The following is a 24,461-nucleotide window of genomic DNA, read 5'->3' as shown; positions in this document are numbered from 1 at the left end:
TGCACAGAAAGCCAGAATTAAAAAAGGACAGATATTTCTGCTGTAAAATGTTCATGTGAATCTCAGGGGACATCGGGATCAGCATCATGTTCGCACTGTGATTCCCTGCACATTCAAGTTGTCTGCTGCCACTTGCTTTCTCAGCTGAGACATGAAAAATGGCATAGTGAATGTCCGTTCTGAGAAACATTGCCTTAGACAAAGAAGGAATTGGTAGGATAAAAAGCAGTCATCCAGTGACCTGTTCTAAAAGTGTTCATGGTTGAGTTTGTAGCTAGGGTGTCTCAGCCTTGAAAATAATAAAGGAAGGAAAGTCAGAAATTGGATGCTAGGTTCTGTGTTCTATGGTAGGTTAGTTCAAAATAATCTTGTGTGTTTCACCCGTAATAATTGTCTCGTACTTTGGCAACAGCTTCCATTTGTTTTATTTCTTAATCCTTTCTGTCAAGTGAGCGTATCTTAGATTCTTTCTCCTGCCTGCGCCATTCCCCTGTCCTAGACTGTCATCCCAAGATGACATTTGTGAAGGTCAGTGTCTTATGCATGGAAGAAACTCTGCTGCATTAAGCACTTTATTTTCCTGCTTGCTCATAGTTAATGCCAAACCAAGCAGAAACAAGCATTCCATTAAAACTGATCCTTAAATGATGTAGTATCTATTAAGGTTGTTCTGTCCTTGATCACAGAAGTGACAGCAGAGAGTTTTTGGGAGAAGATAAGGTAATTACAATGCAACTGCCTAAAAGTAATGTGCCACAATCTTTCACTTGTTGGAGGTATGGACCAATTGCCATCATTGTGGCTAAACATTTTGATTATTTGCTTGTTTGTCTGTTTGTTCAGAAAGTTGCTATTTGGTATCAACCTTACTTATTTAATAGTCACGTGCAAAGCTCTAAATATTGTGTTTTTAAAAATTCCAATTTTCTCCTCAGTGTTAGCCAAAGTCTGACCTTCGCAGCATTTCAATTCTCAGGCACCTCTGATTCTCCACTTTCTCCCCCATAGTTCAGTGGCTTCCTTCTGTGCTATAATAACTCCATCATTCAGCCTCTGTACATAACCTGCTCAACAAATATGGAGCTCATCGTAACTGGACTGAAGTGGTCCTCACCCAACATACAAATGTTGACACTTCCAACTAGAAGTCAGTAAATAGGAATAAGCAGCAGGAAACTGAGGTGATATTCCCCCTTCCATTCCCCAGGGATATTGAAACCCAAATCACTTCTGCCCCATTGGAATGAGTCAGCAGTAACTGAGGATGATGAGAGAAACTGGAGTACTCTCAGCTGTTTGTGTTCCATGCAGTGTATGAGTGAATCAAAGTCATGAGGAAGATATTTGAGTACCTTTACAGATTGCACCCATTTAATGGATGTATTGTAAACAAATAACATAATTCAAGCTCAGAGCCACTGATGATACTGATGTATGAACTCGCAATGTGATCCCCATTCACCTTGGATCTAAAAATCAATAATGACATTTTCTACAACTGTAGGCAACTGCAACTTCATCAAAATTTGAAGCAATTGTGGACTTATCACAGTAACAGGCCTGAAGAAGGGTCACTGGACTTGAAACATTAAGTCTGCTTTTTATCCACAGATCCTGCTGAGTTTCTCCAGCAGTTTCTGTTTCTGTTACAGGCTGTACATTTATAATCTGTCCAGTCTGACAAAATGTTTCTTATGCAATGTCCAGTAAAGTTTGTGCCATGTTTTACAATGAGAGTTTCCATTGGAGAAGCTATATGCCAGGAACAGAAGTTTATAAATTGCATCCTTATAAGAAGAGACCATTTGGTCAGCCTTAAATCAGTAATTCACAGAAAGATGAATGCCACTTTGTTTTCTGTACTTTAGCTCCCTTAATGGTGTAATTTTCATTTAAAACAACTGCATCCAAATAAAAAGTGGTACTTTGGTGAGGTTGTGTCATAACCTAAAATAACAGTCACCTTCGCTGACTCTTTTATTGAAAAGTGAATTCCTATTTTTCTGTGTTAAACAACCAACTAATAAAACGACATTTCTAAATGTGGACTTTTTCAAAATCCTCCATTTCCCACCAATTTCAATAGCTAGTGCATGGCTGCAGAAGAAAACAACAATTTTTTTATGATTACACAAATGCCATTCACAATTTATTGTCATCCACACTAACAACATGAGGACCAGTTCTGCATTAGAATTCCCTGTTTCAGTTTATTCTACACTGAACAGGGAAGACTACCACCACAGATTGGGAGGATGGAAATAGATGCAAATCATATTAATATGTAAATTGATTTCAGTATCCAGTGCATGTCTGTAAGACCTATTCTTAGAGAGAAAGGGATACTATAATAATTTCCTAATTTTCATTGCAACAAAATCGGGGTATGTTTCATACAAGTGCTCACATATCTAGTTTTGATTTTGCTGTGAGTGAAGAAACAAGACAACAGATACTTTGGAAATCTCAAAACCTTTAAAAGGTACTTGGATGAGCACTTGAAATATCACAACATTCAAGGTATGGCCAAATGCTAGGAAGTGGGATTAATGTATATTTAGTGCAGTTTTTATCAGTGCAGACTGATGGACTAAATGGCCTCTTCTGTACTGCATGATTCTACAATTTTATGATTGTTGGAGGATTCCATTTGCTACAAATGTCATTCTGTTCCTTTTGCAGAACAACAGCGCTGAGCAGCGAGTAACGTTAGATATTGATCTCTGGGACAAGTTCAGTGAACTCTCGACTAAATGCATTATCAAAACTGTCGAGTTTGCCAAACATCTTCCTGGATTTACCACTCTAACCATCGCTGACCAAATCACCCTCCTCAAAGCTGCCTGCCTAGACATCTTAGTGAGTACTTTATTTCTGTTTTATCATTTATCTCCTACAGATTTCTGTTTTCCTCCCAAGAAGGTATGGCTTCATTGTCCCATGGTCATAGTCCTTCATGTCCTTCGTGTAGTTGACAGTTCTTCATTTGTGCCTTTGACAGTCTGTGTCAGCAAATGTTTGACTACACTGAGGCAGTGCAGTTGAACAGAGGTCTGCATCTGGATAGTAAACTGGAGCAGGAATACTGTATGATTTTACTCCAGCTTTGCACAGGAAGCCTGGCTTTTCCTTTAGCCTCACTCAGGTGAGATAGCGTGACAGAATGAGGGTTTACCAATATGTACTTACAGAGAAAGGTTACAGTGGATCAAATTGAGTTATTACAACATTAATATCAAAGCACACAGCAATAGAAAGTTCTTCTAACTTTCACTTTTAACAGATTGCAGGCACTAGTCAGTATCAACAGAACAGAAAGAGTTCTGGATGTAGGTTTGCTCGCTGAACTGGAATGTTCATTTCCAGACGTTTCGTCACCCTACTAGGTAACATCTTCAGTGGGGCTCAGGCGAAGAACAGAAAGAGTCTCATTTCTAGATATTTGTAACAGTGTAGCACCAAAAGGTCAAAGTGGCTTTAGGCAGCTGCTTCGATTTCCTTGGAATTCTGTTACAGCAGGAAGACAATGGACATTCATCTATGACTATTAACAAACCTTATTGTCTTTAGGAGATCTGTTTGAATCTACATTGAGTTTATCTTTGACTGACCTTAGCCGAGGTGGGGACCTGAGAGTACCTGATGGTGGTATATATGATTCTGAGGGACATGAACAGAGTGGATAGAAAGACATTTCTTCCATTAGTGAGGGGATCAAGAACCAGGGGCCATAGATTTATCGTAACAGAAAACAATGAGAGGAGTTGAGGACAGATTCTTTTTACCTAGAGAGTATCAGTGTCTAGAACTCACTGACTGAAATCACTGAAATTCTGGTGTTTGAGCTGGAAAATCTCAAAACATTTAAGCAGTATTTGGGTATTCGTTTATTTTACTATGATGTGAAAGACTATGAGCCAAGAGCTGTAAAACAGGATGATTGTAGCCAGACCTTTAATTGGCAAGAACACAATGGACTAAACAACCTCATTATGTGTGGTACGTGTCTATGAGTGGATGGTAGTATGGATACTATAATTCATAACTGGGTTTCAGAGAAATCAATTAACGTCCATGCTTCATGTTAGTATCCAATGATCTTTTCCACAAAATGCATGCGGATAACAGATGATTAACTTTGGCTTTGATGTACTTCGTAGCTTAACAAAAGTTGGCAACACTAATAATTCAGTTTCTTTTCTCATTTCTAAAGAGTGCAAACATATAAGAAAAGCAAGAGGCATTTGTGAAGCTGGAGCTGATAAACGATTGGTGTCTTTCTCAGCACTAAAATAATGATTTATACATGTAAATAAGCCTGAGAGAGACACCCTGCTGGTCATTGTGTTTTAACAGACTGCGCCATTTATTGTCAGCGTTGAGATGCCTGAACTGTGTACCTGCATCGATCATGAAAATGAAGAGTTGAGACCGGATTTTGTTTCCTGACTCTAGCTATCCATCTCTGCAAAAAGTATCCAAAATGTGTAATTTTCACCCCTGGAGATGTTGGGGTGGGGGGGGGGTGGTGGAGGTGGGGAGAATTGAGTCAGACCCACTACCTGTGGAACCATAGCATCGGTGGGCACACATGGAAGGGTCTGTTATAAGACCAATCTTGGGTCTCTGCAACTTTATCCCAGTTTTTATGGACGTTGTTTGGCTCTCCATGCCTCACTCTTTGTATCGCCCCAACACCTTCCGCATCCCATCCCCATAGCTTTCCATGACAACTCAATTCAACTTATTTACTCCTCACTCCTAAGTGGTCACTCACTCACTCATTGCTATCCCATACCCACCACTGCATTCCATGGCCCTTCATACTCTCCGTGTTACCTCCAAAGCCTTCAATATCCGTGTTACCTTCAATATCTAGCATGGACAGACCTCTATATGGAAATATTTTTTAAGAACGTCCTAACAATTGAATAAAGCTCTCACTCTCACACTGAATAATGAAAAAAAAACAATGAATTTAAAGCTTCTAAATCTGCTCAGCTGGTTAATCTCTCATTAAAAATATTAAAACTATTCAGATCCTACAGCAGAGGCAGCTAATCCTTCAATAGCCTCTTTAATCAATCTGCGAACTCAGGAGATGCCTCCATTGAGGTAATTCAAGCATTTGAAACTTGGCCGAGCATTCATAATGACTTAATGATAGCCCTTGGAGAAATTTGGTAAAGAGCTTGCAAGATGCTGCAGTTTTGTTTTAGGCTATGCCTGTCTTCAAAGCAGTCCAGTGAAGGGTTTTTTAAAACTTACTGACAGCTGAAGCCTTTTTTTAAGTTTAAAGCATGGGGCATTTAAAAAAAATCTTTTGTTGATGACAGCTATATAGACCATATCTACCGTTCAGTAATATTTATATCTGTTCCATCAATTTTTCCCCACATAGTGGGTTAAGCCAATTGCAGCAGCTAAATTGGGGTCTGTCTGAACTCGGCTAAGTTTGAATTCAGGATTTCCTCATGTGAATCACACCTCTGCCCCTTTCCCCTACCAGCAAAAATTGTATCTGTTGGAAGCAGGGGCAGGATTTCTACATTCACCTCCCACTGCCACCTTAGTCTTTGGAGTCTTCCTGACTATTCAGAATTCCACCCTTTGAGCGGTATGCATTCATATTGTTTCATTGTTTCCTTAGATTCTGCGAATCTGTACCAGGTACACCCCTGACCAGGATACCATGACTTTTTCTGATGGCCTTACCTTGAACAGGACACAGATGCATAACGCCGGCTTCGGTCCCCTCACTGATCTGGTTTTTGCGTTCGCCAATCAACTGCTACCACTGGAGATGGATGATGCAGAGACCGGACTCCTGAGTGCTATCTGCCTCATATGTGGAGGTAAAGGAGATAAATATTATGATGACACACATTTCGTCTTTTAGACTAGAGCTGCAGATAGTAATTCCAGCATATTGTACTATGATGTGATACATTAGTACACATAAACATGATAACTTTACTGTTTACCGTTGCTTCATAACAAGTATTGGTAAATTAGTCATAGCATTGTTTTTCCTTTCCGGGATAAGGCCAGCATTTGTTGTCCATCCCTAATTGTTCTGGAGAAGATGGCAGTGATGTCTTTTTCTTTCTAATACACCCCTACAGTGGTAATAGGAAGGGAGTTTGAATCAACTCCAGTGAAGGAAAGGCAATATAGTTCCATGTCAATGCAGGGGTGCAAGTGGAGTAAACATAGGAGAACATCAAGAGAACAATGATCATAGTGTCATAATGTTTACAATATGAGAATGATAATCTAAATCCCAAATTAATTTATTGGTAGGGAGTGGGTCCAACTAAAGAATAGTGAATTAGGAAAAAATAGAGGGGACAATAGAATGCAACATTTAAAGCAGAGATACATATAGTTCAGGAAAAAATATATTCCATTAAAAAATAAGAAAAATTAGCTTTTCTTTTATGTGTTCATGGGAGGTGGACTTTGCTGATCTGGCCAATGTTCATTGCCATCCTTATTGCCTGGAGAGTAATTGAGATTCAGACAAATTCCTGTATGGAATCACATGCAGGCCAGACTGAGTAAAGATGACAAATTTCCTTCCCAAAAGAACATCAGTGAATCAGATGGGGTATTCAGACTATTGGCAAAAGTTTCATGGTCATCATTAGACTCTTAAACCCAGATTTTTTTAAATTACAGAATTATTGCAGCATTTGAAACTGGGTCCTCAGGACATTACCTGGGTCTCTGGATTAATCATACCACTAGGCCATTGCCTCCCTGTTGCCAAAGCTAAACTGAATCTGAAGTAAGCGGTATATGCAAAGGTTTTGGAGAAGGAGCCGAAGTAGGTCATTTGGCCCATTGAGCCTGCTCTGCCATTCACTAACATCCTGTCTGCAATCACTCCCCACCCCCTAAAACCTTTCACCTCCTCCCTTGCTTACCAAGAATCTGTCCACATCTACCTTATAAATATTCAAAGATTCCATTTCTGACACTCTTTCAGGAAGAGAGTTCCAAAGACCCTCAGCCCTCTGTGGCAAAAAAAGATTTGCCTCGTCTCTGTCTTAAATGGGTGTCCTTGTATATTTAAATAGTGACCCCTTATTCTAGATCCTTCCATAAGGGAAGGCAATCCTTTCCATGTCTAATAAAGGCAAAATATTGTAAATGCTGGAAATCAGAAACAAACGGGGAATGCTGGAGAAACTCCGCAGGTATGGTAACATCTCTGGAGAGAAACAGAGGTAATGTTCTCAGTCTGGTATGACTCTTCTTCAGAGTTGGTTTCTTAGATTCTGAGGAAGTCACATCAGACCCAAAACATTAACTCTTTTCCTCTCTCCACAGATGATGTGAAATGTTTCCACATCTATCCTGGCAGTACCTTCCATGACCATTTGTGTCATCTCATCTCTTCCTCTTCTAAACTCCAGCAGTTAGAAGCTTAGTCTATTCAACCTTGTCTCATAAGGCAACCCTCCCCCACCACCTTTCCGGGGTAATAGTTTAGTAACCTTCTCTGTGCATGAAGTTCTATTTTAAAATCTGATCATGATTTTCCATCCAGGGCATTCATGGAAAATAGATGAAGGACATGTTTTATCTTTTACCAACATAAAACACTAAACAATTCCCCTGAGTAGACATCAACCGTTTCCCAGACTGCCAGCTCTAGACTCAAATGATTGTTGAGATGATTAATAGCAATGTGGATCCCCACTTCTAAGTAAATAATAAATATTGATAACACTCTGCTTTTTTATTTCATGATTTAGTTTAGCCTTCACTGTAATTTGAAGCCATGGTTCCCCTTTGCAAAGAACGTTGAAAACAACTGACATTGGCAGGGTATTTTATTTTAGTGCTTGCAATCTTTACAGGCAAGAGTTGATGGTAATGGTGCTCTCCAGTCTGTAGGCAGAGTACCATTTTAATTAAAGATCGTGTGAACAGAGGAAAATGTAACCGAGATGCTCATCTGATAGAGACAGCTCCGCCTCTTGCACATATAAGCACAGTAAAAGGAGCAGAAATATGAGACAACTTGCTACAACTTATTTGCATTTGTAACCACCTTTAATTTTCACAGAGTCGAGGAATATATTGGTATCCTATCCTGTTGGCAGGAATCTGATGTGTGTTACATAAAAGGGGAAAGGTCAGCTTAAGTCACTTGTTTAAATGCCCACTGTTTGAAATCAAGTATACCCCTAGATTGATATGGGCTAGTGACATTTCTGCCATGGTATGGCTTAAGGAAATAATTAAGGAATTAATAGAACATTTGTGGTTGTGACTGTCAGAATTAACAGATAATAGTCAGAATTATTCAAAAGTTTCTTTCAGCAAGCTATATGAAAAGGAATGGAAAGCTACTTTGAAGTCATTTCCAGTCTTTGGTAAGAGTAAGGAGATCCTGAGCAGGATATTCATTACAAGTGAATGCCTTTGACTCATCTCTGAACTCTACTGCCACTTAGCTCATCATTTTCTGTTCCTACCTTTACCCTTCTTCCTCTCTCAAACTTTCCTTCCCAGTCCCCTACCCTACCTTCACCCAGCTCTCTCCTCTCTCAAACTTTGCTTCCCACTCCCACATTTTCATTGCTCCCTAATCTCTCAAACTTTCTATCCTTTTATCTCATTCCCTGCCTTTTCCTCACTGTTTCTCTCAAGCATTCTCTCTACATCTCATCCTAATCTGTTTCATCCTCTCTGAAGCTGTTCCTCCCTGCCATCGTCCCGATCACTTCTCTTTGTTTTCCCTACCTGCTTATTACAGAGAAGGCTGTGTAGCTCATGAAATCAAAACTGAGTCTTTGCTCGAATACTGTCATCTGAAACAAATTCAACTGCCCTGTTCTCTCCTCATAGCCTTATATCTTTCTCTGCTTCAAATAATTAAATAATTCCATAAAAATGTATCTGCCTCAACGACGCTGTAGCAAAGTATTCTTTGCCAGTTACCTTCTGCATAAAACCATTTTCCTGACCTCCTCCATCACTATCAGTGAGTATTTTAAATTGGCGATCTCCCTCTTTACTTACTCTTCTACTATAGCAACTTCACTTCCCCATTCATAATTGTGACACCTAATATTAGAATGCTGAAAATGAAAACACAATATGCTGAAAAAATCTCAGCCTGTTGGCCAGCATATGACAAAGTATTTAAATCCTGTTCTTGCAAAAAGTAGGAAATTATTCAGCCTTCAACATTGTAATGAAAACAAAAAATATAAAGAAATGTAAAATAAAATTTTAAAAAATGTAAGAAAAAAGAGCAGACATGACAAATGGCCTGTTGCACTAATTTGTTTGTTCTAATTTAATCCAACACTTCACTTTAAGTCCACTGTAAGCCAGCACTAAACGTGTAAGAGAGCTGCAATGTTGTAAAATAATGCCATGAGTGTTTAACAGGTCTGTAATCACAGTAATATACGGTAAACTGGTTAATTACACAGATATAATAATTCATTGATAATGTTTCAAAAATGTTATTGGTGAAGGAGGACCTTGAGGGAATGCAATAAAGATTTACTAGAATCTTATCTGGATGCCAAAAATTAAATGATGAGGAAAGTTTCCATAATCTATGGTTAGAATTTAGAAGATTAAGTGATGATTTGATCTAAATTTGCAAGATTGGAAAGGTAGAATCTAATTCCAAATATTACAGAGTATGGTTTAAGAGCAACATTGGTGAAAAATTCAAGTCTGGCCTTTCAGGAGTGAAGTTAAGAAACACCACTTCATAAAAAGGTTGCTAGAAATTTGAAACTTTCTTCAGCAAATGGTGACTATCAGCTATTAATTTTAAACCTGAGATAAAACATTTGTAACTATGGGTATTTAGATTTACTGAATTAAGTCACAAGTCAGTGGCAATCTTACGAAAAGGTAGAACGGGCGTATAAGAAAAGTTACTAGTTTCTGTGTGTTACAGAACTAAGTCTTTGCTCGAATACTGTCATCTGAAACAAATTCAGAAGTGACATATGTTCATTAGCAGGTAGCTGTTCTTTTCAAACAAAATGAATATTGTCAAGTTTTACATTGGTTTTTGGGGTTACCGAAGAGTTTGGGAAACCTAAAGTTCATTTTGTTTTAATCATGACATAGCCTCAGCTAATCAGAGTTGACTTGCCAACCATCAGTACTGTTTCTTCCTAGAACAGAAACTGTAATCATTTGAAATTTGGCATTCTAGCATTTGTTCTGATACAATAGCTCTCTCTTCCAGCAATATCCAGTTTACTAATTTTTGAATCATTTTAGGCAGCTTCATTCCCATTTTCCTGGAAAGTGTTAACCCTGATTGAGACTCAAACTCTGTTTATGTCTTTTGGTATCTTGTCCAAATGTTAATTACTCATGTGTTTAGACAGTGAGTGTTGATGCACTCTTTGCCAGTGTTCTGGGGACCATAGTAAAAAACTATGCCCACTGATATTTCTCCTCCCTAAGCTCAGGAAAGCCAATGCAAAATGTAGCAATGCATACTGCTGATACCCCAAACTCAACAAAGATCAGAAATTGAACCTTTGACTTGCTGATTTTTTCAGAGCACTGCCCTTAACCATTAGAGAAGATTCTAAATTACATTATCATTTTAAAAAAAATAATCTTGGGATGGTTAAAACAGAGCAAATATTAAGAAAATATTAGCTGCCTGTGAAGTTTTTGCTATAATAGAAAAATAACTTTTCATAGAAATTAAATTACAGCACTGCCAGTAAAGACTGCCTTGGAAATGTTTCAGCTTTGTTAAATAGAAAGTTATAATTTACAGAAAACTCTTCAGCTAAGATGTTGCTCACTTGAAGCAAATTCTTTATCTTATATAAGGAATCCTCAATGTTTAAGCTATAGACCAGAGGCTAACCCAACAACTTAATTAATGCCCACATTTCCCTGATGCTTTTCCAGCATCAGAAATCTTACACAAGATATGATGAGATGTGGAGAGCAAAAAAATCTCAAAGTAGGCCATATTCAGCTGAACTGAGGATGAGTTGTGTTCCTTGCCCGAGATATTGTACGCTGGGGTTGAGCGATTTCCCATCAGGTACAGGGATTTGTTCCTCTTCATTACACCAAAATGATTGCACTTTCTCCCAGCCCAAAAGAGCATTGCTGCCTCCTCTCCCCACTAAACCTTTGAAGGACAGGCATCTTCTGTCCATGCTATTACTGGACCCTGTCCAATACATACAAGTTCCACTCACACATAACCTTTCATCTCCACTCCAGTCTAAGTGGGAATGTGAGTTATCATAGGATGCAAAGATATATTTCAAGATGATTTGGAGAGGCAATAAGTGGGCCAAATTTGACAGGTGGAATACAATGTGAAGAAATGTGAGGTTACCTTTGAAAGGTTTTGGTAGGGAACACAGAAATGCTGAGTATTTCTTAAATGATGAGAAGTCCAGATGTGTTGAACTTCAAAGAGATTTGATTGTCCTTGTTCATGAGTCACTGCAAGTTAGCATGCAATTAAGAAGGAAAATAACATGTTGACCTTTTATATAAGACAACTTGATTATAGGAGTAAAAATATCTTACTATGATAGTATAAAGCCTTGGTGAAACCACTCCCTAGGGCTTTATGTGCCGTTTTGACTTCTTTAGCGTTGAAAGGATATACTTGTCATAGAGGGAATGCAATGAATGTTCATCAAACTAATTCTTGAGATAGACAGATTGTCATATGAGCAAAAAAATTAAATAAATTGCATGTTTATTCTCTGGAGTGTAGAAGAATTATATATGATCTCATTAAAACATATAAAATTCTGACATGGATTGACAAGGTAGATTCAAGGAGTATGTTTCCTCTCCCTTGAGGATATAAAACCAGGCCCAGTCTCAGAATGACAGGCAGGCTATTTGAGGTGGTGAATCTTTGGCATTCTCTCTCCCAGGCCATGTGGAGACTCAGTTGTTGAGTATGTTCAAGACTGAGACTAACAGACTTCTACATATTAAAAACATCAAGCGATGTGGGGGTAATGCAGGAATATGTTGCTGAAGTAGAAGATCAGCCATGATCTCAAATGAGGGGGTTTGAAGGGCCGAGCACCCTTCCCCTGCTTCTAGTTCTTTACATTTTTATAACTTCACTCTACAAGTAACACAGCCATCTCCAATCTCATCACATACTACAGAAAAAAACATCACATGTTATAGATAGGATGTTGTGAAACTTGAAAGGGTTCCGAAAGGATTTACAAGGATGTTGCCAGGGTTGGAGGATTTGAGTTATAGGGAGAGGCTGAATAAAATGGGGCTATTTTCCCTGAAGCATCAGAGGCTGAGGGGTAATCTTATAGAGATTTAGAAAATCATAGGGGGCATGGATAGGGTAAATAGACAAGGTCTTTTCCCCAGGGTGGGGATTCAAAAACTAGAGAGCATAGGATTAAGCTGAGAAGGGAAGGATTTAAAAGGGACCTTAGGGGCATTTTTTTCATGCAGAGGTGGTCCTGTGGAATGAGCTGCCAGAGGGAGTGGTGAAGGTTGGTACAATTACAGCATTTAAAAGATATCTGGATGGGTATATGAATTGGAAGTGTTTAAAGGGGTATGAACTAAATGCTGGAAAACGGAACTAGATTTGTTTAGGATATCTGGTTACCATGGACCGAAGGGTCTGTTTCCATGATGTATGGCTCTATGACTCTATCTAACCCTACTGCACTTTGAGGAACACAGTCACATTTAGCTTCACTACATCCTTGAAGGAACATACTGCTCACCCTACTTCACTGAGAAATGCAGCAAGCACCAAAGCAATCCACATCCCACCAAACATTTCCTCCAACTAATAAATCAGCTGGGAGCCCATTGCTCAGGTTATTGAGGGTGTGCCATTAAACAGTGTTTAATAGGCATTGGCTGCTGTCTCTCTTTGAAGCTTGATTTGTTTCAGACTTAGAAATATTTCAGTTCTGTTGATTATTAAATGAATTAAACTAATTCTTTATCTTCAATCAGTTTTGTTTATCAGCCTGCTTTAGGCAAATACTGTAACTTTAATAATGCTCTAGAATTCTACCAAAAGTTAAGGTGTACAGATTGGTAGTTTTTTAAAAAAGGATTATTAGACAGCAGTGACTAAAAGCAAGAGAGTTTAACATTTGTAACAGGGTATGCATGCTTATTCATAGAGTTGCTGAGCCACATACAGCAGAAAGTTTAATCTTCTGTCTACAATCGTTTAGCTGATCTTGACTAAAGTTGGGCTTGGGGATGCTGCAGTTGCTCTCAATTATCCTGGGTTTCGGGAGAAGGAAATTAGCCAAAGTTCCTGCTATCCAGCAATTCCTGCTGGAAAGCCTATGTTTGATACCAGATGTGTAAAAAATTTGGATTCCACACCTCTTCACTTTGAATCACATGTTAACAACTCCATGGCTTACAGATATCTGCTTGGGGGGACGTATTGCTGCCCTTGTCAACACAATCAACAGAGGACACTGAAAGGTAATGGCAACAAGGGAAAATACCAGAAAGGCAAAGTGTAATTGTTACAATAGGATAGCTGAGTTTTAAAAACTAAAACAGTGCACACATTGGGAAGTAGGGCTTGCTGTTCTGTTTTTAACAATGTTCTTTCATTTGATGACGTCAGCGATCAGTGGAGGAGTAAATCTTTTGCTGTTGGTGGAAGAATATGCTACCAGAAACTGAGTAAATTGGCTTGACAGTGCCATGTTAATTTGCTCACTGTTTCCTCCCCTGCATTGAGGTGTCTACTTGCATTGTAAAAGAGATGAACTCCTGCAATAAAAAAGTGGAGGCAGGGAAAGCTGGTATGGCACTGGTGAATTCCGTTTGAAGATCAAAATACGACACAGCCTTGTTTTTTTAAAATCTGGTCCCTGAGGTTTTGCCTCAAATTTACTTTGTTCCATCTAAATGCTGTCTGCAGGACTTCAGAGGTACAGCAATGAGGTACAATCAGAGTGTAATGCTAACATCTTGATTTAAACAAAAGATTGTTACCTTTTCATGGCTACATGAGCAACTTGGTCCAAATGGTAGTCAGCAGAGGGGTAACAGTCAGGATTTATTTGCTAACCAATCATATAAATCCATGAACTCCATTGGAGGTGGGACATTGGGGATTCACTAAAATGGTTCCCAGGTTGAGAAGGTTGTCCTAGGATGAGAGGTTTAGTAAGTTAGACCTAAGTTCTTTGAAGTTTAGAAGATCGAGAGTGGTTTCATTGAAATGTATGAGATTCTGAAAGGGCTTGACCGGGTTAACCCTGGGAAGTTGTTTCCTCTGCCTGAATGTAGAATGGCCAGAGGACAGCAGGACTTTTGGTTCCAAGAATAAGGAGGTGGTCATTTAAAGGAGTGAGGAGAAAATTTTTCACTGAGTGTTTTAAATCATTCGAATTCTCTATCGTACAGCGTTGTGGATGGTTCATCATTGAGTAGATCTAAATATGACGTGGACAGACACCTGATCCTTTGGGATCGGGAGCAGGTTCCTGAACCCATTTGATCTACTCCTCCTATTTCATCTATTCATTTCATCTTCTAGCATCAATCCTCTATTTTTCCACAACTCGTTCCCTGTGTTCTGGGTATACTTAGAGACATTATTTTAAGCCTCTGTATAAATTAAACTTATTTCTTATATGTAGCCACAGGGCGAGGGTCGAGATGTAGCTCCAGATCTCAAATGATACCTCTGGGTTAATGAACCAAAAGTCAGTCTGAGCTCCTGCTCCTGATTACTGCCATGGAGACAGGCGGTGGGTGATACAGCATCAAGATTCACTGTTCAGTTTCCTCCAGTTATCAGGTTGCTGCTCTTCATGGTCTATATTCAGAATGACAACTTAGGTAAAGTGCTAGAAGAATCATTGATACTTTAAAAATTACCCTTGAAGAAGTGAATGTCTTTCAAAAGAGAAGTGAAAAAGGTTGGTGAGAACTTAAAGGAGGTGGGGAGGGGGGGTGAAGGAGTGTATGTAAGATATAGCTTAGGTCTGAATCAAGTTGCCCAGAGGGTATGGGACACACATGAAAGATTGTTATGCATCTGTCGGGAGCACTATCCAACACATATTCTTTGAACACTATCTTTTAAACTACTGGGATTTGGCTTTGAATCCAATCCAGGCAAATGAGACAATAGTCTCCTTTCAGACTCATGGCTATTCGAGTCTAGAATTATGCAGCATGGAAACAGACCCTTTGGTCCAACTTGTCCATGCCAACCAAGTTTCCCAAACTAAATTAGTCCCATTTGCCTGCATTTGGCCTATATCCCTCTAAACCTTTCCTATTCATGTATCTGTCTAAATGTATTTTAAATATTGTAACTATACCTGCATCTATCACTTCCTCTGTCAGTTCATTCCATATGTGAACCAATTTGTCCTCCTATTTGTTGGCTTTACCATACGTTAACATTCTGATATTCGCGGATAAGATTGCCCTAATCCCTGGACAGTAATATTCAATAACGTCTCACCATTTTAAACACTTCTCTTTTCCTCCTCTTCCTACAAATGTGAATAACATTTCGCCACATTAAATTCGATCTGTCAATGTTTTAAATATAATTTACACTTTACAGACAGCAAAGTAGATGATAGGGAACAAAGCATAAACACATTCTCCATTCAAATCCCTGTGGGTACATGTCTTCATCAGAGACTGACCTTGAAATAGTTACTGCAAGGGTATTGTCATGGAATTCTGTTTGCAAGCAGCGGTTAGTTTATAAGAATAAAAGTTTGTGAAATACATAACTGTCTGTAATTTGATTTGAGTTTTTGACTGTTCTCTTTGGAGTGCACCTGCAAAATTCTCCATAAATCTGTTCATAGTGAAGACTGAAGTTTTGTAGACTCCTAAAGGAGTATTGCTGTCTTTTAGAAATTTTAGGAAAGCTGTTAAATTCCATACTGCCTCATTCCCTCGCTTATACACCCCAAAATGTCTTGTCCAGTTCCCAATAAGTGCTGAAATGGCCTATGAAGAGGTAAAATTGCTTTTCACAACTTATAGATAAGACAACTAAAAAATCAGCATGGATTTCTCAATGTTTGTAACCCCCTGTTGGAACATGCAGGTGTATGTGAATAGCAGATGAGAACAGAATTGGCCTTGGTTATGATGCACACCCCTGCTGAATAGTCATGGAGTCATACAGCACGAAAACAGACCCTTCGGTCCAACCCGTCCATGCTGACCAGATATCCCAACCCAATCTAGTCCCACATGCCTGCACTTGGCTCATATCCCTCCAAACCTTTCTTATTTATGTACTTATCCAAATATCTTTTAAATGTTATAACTGTACTTGTATCCACCACTTCCTCTGGCAGTTCATTCCATACACGAACCACTGTCAGTGTAAAGAGGCTGCCCCTCATGTCCTTTTTAAAACTTTCTCCTCTCATCTTGAAAATACACCCCCAGTTTTGAACTTAGACTAAAGACCCTTGTCATTCACCTTATCTGTGCCCTTCATGATTTTATATACTTTTATAAGCTCATTGACATTTATTCTCAACTCTAGCTCCTCTGATCTGTCTTCATCTCACTCTACCATTTTAGCCCGCTATTCCCATCTCCTTTTGCATCCTTCTTTCCCATTGGTTGTCCAGTTTATCCAGAAATGCATCTAAGTTATTCATTCAACCATTCTCTGTGATAATAAGGTTAGGGTTAACCTTTTTCATAACACTGTCCTTGGTGCCTGCATTCTATTAATGGAGATATTGGAGCAGGTGACAAAGCTTTTATTCAAAAAGGCAGACATTAAAAAACAACTTAAGAAAAGGAGAGAGAGGCAGTCAGTTGTGTAATAAACAGATTCAGGAATATATAAGGACCCAGAACGAGAGCAGCGGATCACAGAGGGTTCTAAGTCTGATGGAGGTGAGAGAGATCGAGGAAGAACCTCATTGATAGATTTGGAAACAAAGGTGACACTTTGAAATTTAGCATATGCCAGACTGGGAGCCAGTGTCGAATGACAAGCAAACAGTTGATTGACAAATGACGCCAAGCGCAAGTTAAGATTCAGGAAGTACAGAGTGTGGTGCTGGAAAATCACAGCAGGTCAGGCAGCATCCAAAGAGCAGTAGAGCCGAAGTTTCGGGTAAAAGCCCTTCAGGATTCCCGATGAAGGCCTTATGCCCGAAATCTCGACTCGCCTGCTCCTTGGATGCTGCCTGACCTGCTGTGCTTTTCCAGCACCACACTCCTGACTCTGATCTCCAGCATCTGCAGTCCTCACTTTCTCCTTTAGGAAGTACAGTACTGTCACAATTGCTGCATGCTCTGTCCATGTTAAACATACTGATTGTGAGAGGTTGACTGAAGCATATCGGGATATAACACTTGCTGATAGTAATGTGCTTTTATTTTGTAGACCGTCAGGACCTGGAGGAGCCAGAGAAAGTGGACAAGCTGCAGGAACCATTGTTAGAAGCTCTGAAGATCTATGTGAGGAAAAGGAGGCCAAACAAGCCACACATGTTCCCGAAAATGCTGATGAAGATCACAGATCTGCGCAGCATCAGTGCCAAAGGTGAGTGTGTTGGAGGCCATTGAGAAACGCAGCCACAACAACAACATAGAAGGGTACCGTGACCAATCTCATCAGGACTGAGAAGCGCGTCACTGGGAGGGGGGGCCTAACAAAATCATTGTAGTTCAATAAGAATAAGGCCACCCATTTCTGAGCCATTGCATTATACCAGATGTTGTGCATCAATTGATTGCAGATTTAGTCTCCTCCCAGACATGTCATAGCAAGTTCTGAATATTGCTAAATGCAAGGCATCACAGAAGACCTAAAATCAGAGCTTTGTCTTGCAATCGACAGGATTGACACACAAGAAACAAGCTTGGAAAGGGAGCACCAATTTATACAGCATGAGAAGAGGATGCTGTTTGGTTGCACCATGGCTGGCACGGAGAGGCAATAGAAGATGTTAACCATCAGTCTTCATTCCAAGTATATATTAATATCACTTGGAGGCTGTGAAAGGCTGATATTATTTCATACCCTCAGGTCATATATCTTTAAATGGCTGTATTCTTTAAAATTGACTTCTTACTTTCTGTAAAGCACCCTTAAAGACATCCCATGCCTCCACATGAGCAGCACCTGAATCTGAGCAATGCGCAGTTACAGGAAACTGCCCCAATTACGTGTAATGGAGGAGATAGTGGTGTCATGATAATGTCACTGGACTAGTCATCCAGAGGCCTCAGTTATGGTTCTCTGGACATGGGTTCACATTGACCCATGGCAGCTGACAGAATTTAAATTCACAAAATTTGGAGATGGAAAATGGTCTTCATAGTGGCAGCTATGAAACAAGCATCAATTGTTGTAAAAACCTGTCTGGTTCACTAATATCCTTTAGCGAAGGAAGTCTGCTGTCCTTATCCAGACCGGAGTACATGTGATTTCAGCCCAACAGCACTGCAATTGACTTTTAACTATCTGCCAGAATGGCTGGATAAGCCACTCTGTCCAAAAACATGTGCTGGCCCAACCAGTAACATCAGCACCGCAAGCAAGATGCAACATCTGTCCATTGAAACTTAGGTACTGTTAATAAAGCCGAGCCCCATTGCAAGCCTGATTGGAAACTCAATCCCTGTTTCTCTCGCACAGTGTTTGGATGCAACACTTAAACATCACCCACTATCATCAATAATAACCAGTTATGTTTATCAAACCTCTTTGGCATAAAGAACATCATACTAATTTATAAATGAAATGAAAGGAAAAATAAATTATGAAGACTACTGAATGAAAATTATTACTCATTATTATGATGATCACAAATTGCGATGAAACAGATGGCAAAAATCTTCTTTATTTGTTCACAGGATGTAGACATCACTGGTGAGGCCTAGAGGGAGGTCTAGAGTCATATGTAGACCAGACCAGGTGAAAGTGAGAGGTGCCCTTCCCTAAAGGACATGAATTAACTGGATGAGATTTTTTTAAAATGACAATTGACAGTGGTTACATGGTCACCATTCGGTCAACTTTTTAACTCCAGATTTTTATTGAATTTAAATTTCTCCATCCGTCATGGTGGAATTCAAACCCATTTCACCAGAACGTTAGTCTGGACCCTTGTACTAGACCAGTGACAAAACCATTAGGCCACTCTAAATTATTGGTACCCCATTTACAAACTAAGGATCCCTACAATGTGGAAGCAGGCCATTCAGCCCATCAAAAGCCACACCGACCCTGTGAATAGCATCTCACCCCCACTACCCTCACCCTGTAACCCTGCATTTCCATGGCTAATCCAGCTAACCACATCTCTGGATGCTATGGGCAATTTAACATGGCCAATTCACCTAACCTGCATACTTGTGGAGAACCCTGTGCTTTGATGGAGTCCCCCAACATTGTCAATGCCAGCCTCTGATATTTGGTAATAAATTGCTCAAGCGTCACTGCTAACCTTTTTTTTCTCCATTTCTCTGTCTCATGGTTGTGTGCGTTTTCTCTCTCTCTCTCTCTCTCTCTCTCTGTTCCTAGGAGCTGAGCGGGTCATCACCCTCAAAATGGAGATCCCTGGATCCATGCCACCGCTCATTCAGGAAATGCTGGAGAATTCTGACGGAATTGATCCTTCCTCCTCACCTTGCAGTAAAGGCAGTGCTGCGCGTGCGTGCAGCAGCCCGAGCTTGTCCCCGAGCTCTACCAGCAGCAGTCCAAACACTCAGTCACCATAGCTTCCAGAGAAGGAGCAAGTGAGTCAGACTGTCACTCACATGGACGCTTGGCGTGAGGGTGAAATATTCACAGGAGAGCCACAGTATTGTTTGCCACGTACTCTGCAGCTTGTGGAAGGCGTTTCGGACTGAGTTGGAGCTTACACACTGTGCATAACCACGCTGGAAGCTCTTTCAAACGTGCGTAATTGAGATGGACGCTGAATTCAAGGCTGTGTGAACAGCTGAGAAAAAAAAAACCACATAGACACACACACGCACACATGCACACATTTCCACACACATGCACACAGTTATACACCCATGCCTTCCCCGTCCCTCTTTAAAAATAGGAATCACCATTCTTGAAGCAGACTCTGTTCCACATTGCAAGCCTTCAGCTTCTGGTTTTAGACCACGCTTTGATTTAACGCTAGGAGAGAACTATAAGGACCATTTGTGTTAATTTGTTTTTGAAATATTTTTCCTCTCCTTTTGTTTATCTTTCATAATCTCATATAAATACTAGCTGATAGACTGGTTCACCAGCAGAAAATCCAGTAGCATCCAAAAAACAAGGAATTCAAACAAAGAAACGTTTATACGAATGAAACATTTCATGAATTATTTTTGTGAACTGTTAGATGGAATTTACCAGAGGAGGAAGGAAAAGCATGATGATGTCATCACATTTTTGAAATGAGTTGCATTCAAGATGGAAGATAATGAAGGTAACAAGGTTCCGCTAGGGATGTCTGTAAATATGCTGTTCTGTTTAATGTACTCACAACAGGTTTCCAACCTTTACTTTTATGCTTTTGTTGATCGGACGTTCATTTTAAGCACATTTATTTCTGAGGGTAAGCACAGCTCTGAAGTACCGTGTCGATCTGTAATATTGTGCGCAGGCCGCTGCGTAGCCAGGGAGCTATCTGTGCACGTGCACTCACGTACTAGGGTCCCACCTCACGCCCCACGCTGCAAATTAGAGTTTATTGGCATAGATGGTGCCCTTTCCCAATCTGGGGCTGAAAGTGAGTCATAGTTTACAGCACAGGCTGCTGGTTAACAAGGACCCTGCATCCTTTGGCTTTAATTGTCTGGATTCTGAGATTGTGTGCCAACTCCGGTTGTTTTGAAGTACATCAGTGGAGGTGAGGAGCATATCATGTCAACTAAATGCTTCCTCGTCCTCACTGATCATGTATACCGACCTGGGAAGTTATCGGTGAACTAATTTGACTGCAGTTTACACAGGAGGTTCAGTCACATTCAGCAGTGTCACTGGCAAAAAAAAAGGAATTTGTGTTTCTCAGGATATGACCATGGTGTACTGTGACCATTGACCAGCATAGTGCTCAGGGTGTTCTGATGGTTCATTCAAAGGAATGATCGATCGCCTTTCGACTTCACTTTGTTTGACTCTCAGTACCCTTGTTATAGTTAACGCTTTAAACTGCATTGGAATTTTTTTTTTTGATATTTGAGGCTGCCGTGTTTGAATGTGCACGCAATTCTAAGAGTGAAACAGGCCTGACTGGATGCAAGTGCGCTGTCATGGGCTGAGGCAAAACACCACTCCTTCAAAATCCATCGTTCCTCTGCTCTCTACCTCTCCCACCAACTCGTAAATCTCGACTGAGGTCGGGGAAAACCACTCTTCCAAGAAGGCAGAAACCAGGATTGTGTTTTGTTTTCCTCTCTTTTATACTTGAGGGGGCCTCTGAGATAACTCAACATTATTGCCCACTCCTCATTATGCAGAGAAGAGACAGTGAGCTGCTTTCTCAAATCACTGGTAGAGGTTTAATGTGACTGAGTGACATGGGCTGGTCCACAGCACAGTTAAGACTCATCCACATTGGTGCTGGACTAGAGTCAGCTATAGTCCAGGTAAAGGTGGCAAGTTTACTTCCCTAAAAGACTCAAGTTGAACCAGTAGAGTTTTTTTATGACAATCCAACAGCTTCGTGATCATTGTTTCTGGTGCCAGTGCTTTACTTTCAGATTTTTATATTTGTTTCTTGCTGTATTCAAATTTTCAAACCTACCTAGTTATATGATCTTTAATGCCAATCACCAAAGCTCACAACTGACTGGTATTGTGTGGAAAAAAAGGTAATAGACAATGGATGAAGCGCAAAACAAATTGTGGGAACAATTCGGCTGAACAAGTGCAAGCCAAATAAACTGAAACCATTTTCAATCAATCTGGGCTCGTCAGTGAGAAAGATTAGACCAAGTAATTGGGGTGAGTGTGGGGAGGACAAGTTATTGATGAATTTTTTTCCCATCAGTTTTGAGGTGATTATTTTGACCTTCAACCTTTTGTCAAAATAAGAAATCCATTCGCAGGTCCAAGGTCTTGCAGCATGTGAGTCTGTTTCCAGCAAAGAGCAAGGTCTTTTATTCTGCTGATGTTGAGGTCTCAGATGATGGAATTTCTTCAGTTCTTGACTGAACGTAAATCACTTTGACAAGACAAAAACTGGGAGGATGAGGAAGCAAAGTCCTCTGGTGTGAAGGTTAAAAGGTTGCATAAAATCGCTGGCTATCGGTCTGGGATGAGATTCAACCAGGGCATTTTTTAAAGTTTAGATCAATTTGAGCTTTGCGTGAAGACAAGGCAGTGTGTAGCAGACCATCAAAGCATAATGATGTGACTGGGGGACACTGCACTGGCACCTGTCAGCGAGGCTGTGCACTTAGCAGGAATGATACTCCCAGCTGCTGGTTTTTCCTTTTGATAGTTTAAAACAAGGCACCTCTCACCACAAGCAATTGACAATGTAATAGAGGAAGAGACGCTTTTCTGCCTGGGTGCCAGGGCCAGGGTTTCTGCGTGTGGGGTTAAATGTTTTGGTTCTGGGTGTTGCAGTCAGATGCAAGAGAATTCACAAGCCCCCATTTCCACAGGGGTGAATAGTGATGAGCAAAGGGAGACAAAAGGAGGTGACTGGCATATGCAAGTCAGAGGTCTTTCTCCTGCAAGATAACTCACAACACATAGCAGCAGCCAAGTACGAAGAGTGTAAGATCAATGCAGTCGGTACTAACTCCAGAAGCACCCTTAGTTTTTAGAAAGATCAGAAGCTCAGCTGATCTAAACTTTAACACAGTCCATATCTTGTTTGTGCTTCAGTGGCATCCATCCAGCACACTGGAGAGTTATGGCCCTCCCAGCACCCCTCTAACTGCTGAGATTTCAATAAAAGAATGTACTTGGTACACCCAGATTTACACTTTGCAGATTCCACCATGTAGTTTGGACAATCCCATTTGACAATTTCAGTGGAAGTGTCCTAAAATTGGAGACCAATTGAACAATTTACACACGATCCATAATCTCTGGAGAATGTAGCAGATGAAGGGTTAGCATCAACCAATCAACCTTTTTCCTCATAGTCCGGTGCCTATTCCAGGAAAGTAGCTTTCGAAAGGTGCAAAACTAATGCCTTTTCAGCTTAAAGTTTTTTTTTGGTGCAGATTTTATTTTTGGGCAAATTCTCCACATCAAAATGGCTTCAGTTTTTCTTAAAAGGAGAATTCACAGCTCAGTATTAATTTTTTTATATATATATAATATTTATTGGAGTTTTAGCTCTCAGTTTGAATGACGCAATCTCAGCCTTGGTCTACTTGCCTTTAGCAAACCTAAGCAAATAGTGCCACTCACTGGCCATTATTATTATTGCAAGTTCATTTTCAGTGCATGGTATGTGAGACCAAGCATCTGAAACTGCTGAAAACAGGCTCAGTGAAAAGATAGCACATTTCCCAATGAAGTCTTGCAGTACAAGGGGAAGAAGACACCTAATCCTGATTGTGACCCAGAACGGATGGGGCACAAGTGTTTTGGGTTATTGTGAGTTAGAGATCATGAATGAAAACTTCCCTCCCTGGCTGCACTGTACGTTCCCCTTGTTCACGGATATTATCTTATTGCTCTACCTTGTGAATGAATTCCTCCCAGCACGTCCCTTCCCCACCTTCCTCCCAGCCCAGTGACAGCACATCTGTCTCTGTGTTTGTAAGTGGCAGTGTGGCCCAATTCAGTGTCATATTTTACACAATTTTTCTATTGTAAAACAGCCACCTGTGGTTTTATCAGAATAAAAGGTACAGTTACACATTTAGTTGGATCATTAACCTGACACCTCCACTGTTTATGGCAAGTTCTTGTTCTGTTCCTGGATGTGTTAGTGTACCAAGTCAGACTGTACAGTAAGATTTCCTATAATAAGGCTTTCTCTGTGCAGATGTTACTGTTAAATTTTCATGAAGTCTACTGGCAAAAGAATAAAGTTATATTTATTCTACAATGATGCAGAGTGGTCTTTGTTTATACTGTAATTGTTGATTCCCTGAAATGATATGCAACTTCAGTGATATCAAGTATCAGAAGTAGGTTTGGATAAGAAGTATTCAGATATACACTTGCTATGGGTCAAGTACTGGAAAATGGGATTAGAATAGGTGGGTGACTGTTTTTGACCATTTCAGACTCAGTGGGTTGGAGAGCCTTTTTCTGTTCTATAGATTTCTATGACAGTGAGACTGGCCCTGATATCAGAGTCCAGTGTGGAAGGTCACAGAAAGTGCAGGTTGGAATTTGTGGGTGGCCAAGCTCCAGAGTGTGTAAGTACTGCCCTCCCAACAGGGCAAATCCTGGCAACATCCATGTAAACTTCTCCTGCACCCGCTCACATTTACCAAATCTTTCCTATAGAAGGCCAGAATTG

General features: G+C 40.1%; 1 protein-coding gene across 11 annotated transcripts in view; it reads left to right on the top strand.

Moving 5' to 3' along the window:
* raraa (retinoic acid receptor, alpha a) overlaps positions 1–24,041 on the top strand; it is a 583,661-nt gene extending 559,620 nt beyond the window's left edge. For all 11 annotated transcript variants that reach the window (XM_087977802.1, XM_087977800.1, XM_087977799.1 and 8 more), the window contains 4 exons: positions 2,683–2,859; positions 5,651–5,855; positions 17,399–17,557; positions 19,544–24,041. In XM_087977802.1, coding sequence (XP_087833928.1) covers positions 2,683–2,859; positions 5,651–5,855; positions 17,399–17,557; positions 19,544–19,740 — 738 coding nt within the window. In that variant the 3' untranslated portion in view covers positions 19,741–24,041. The remainder of the gene's footprint in view (positions 1–2,682; positions 2,860–5,650; positions 5,856–17,398; positions 17,558–19,543) is intronic.
* The last annotated feature ends 420 nt before the right edge of the window (positions 24,042–24,461 follow it).

The sequence above is a fragment of the Chiloscyllium plagiosum genome, unplaced genomic scaffold, assembly GCF_037043375.1.
Source record: "Chiloscyllium plagiosum isolate Xiang-an unplaced genomic scaffold, Cpla_swu_hap1 HiC_scaffold_32, whole genome shotgun sequence".
NCBI lineage: Eukaryota > Metazoa > Chordata > Chondrichthyes > Orectolobiformes > Hemiscylliidae > Chiloscyllium > Chiloscyllium plagiosum.
Note: the sequence above shows the minus strand (reverse complement) of the source record. Positions and strands in the feature narration are given on the sequence as shown.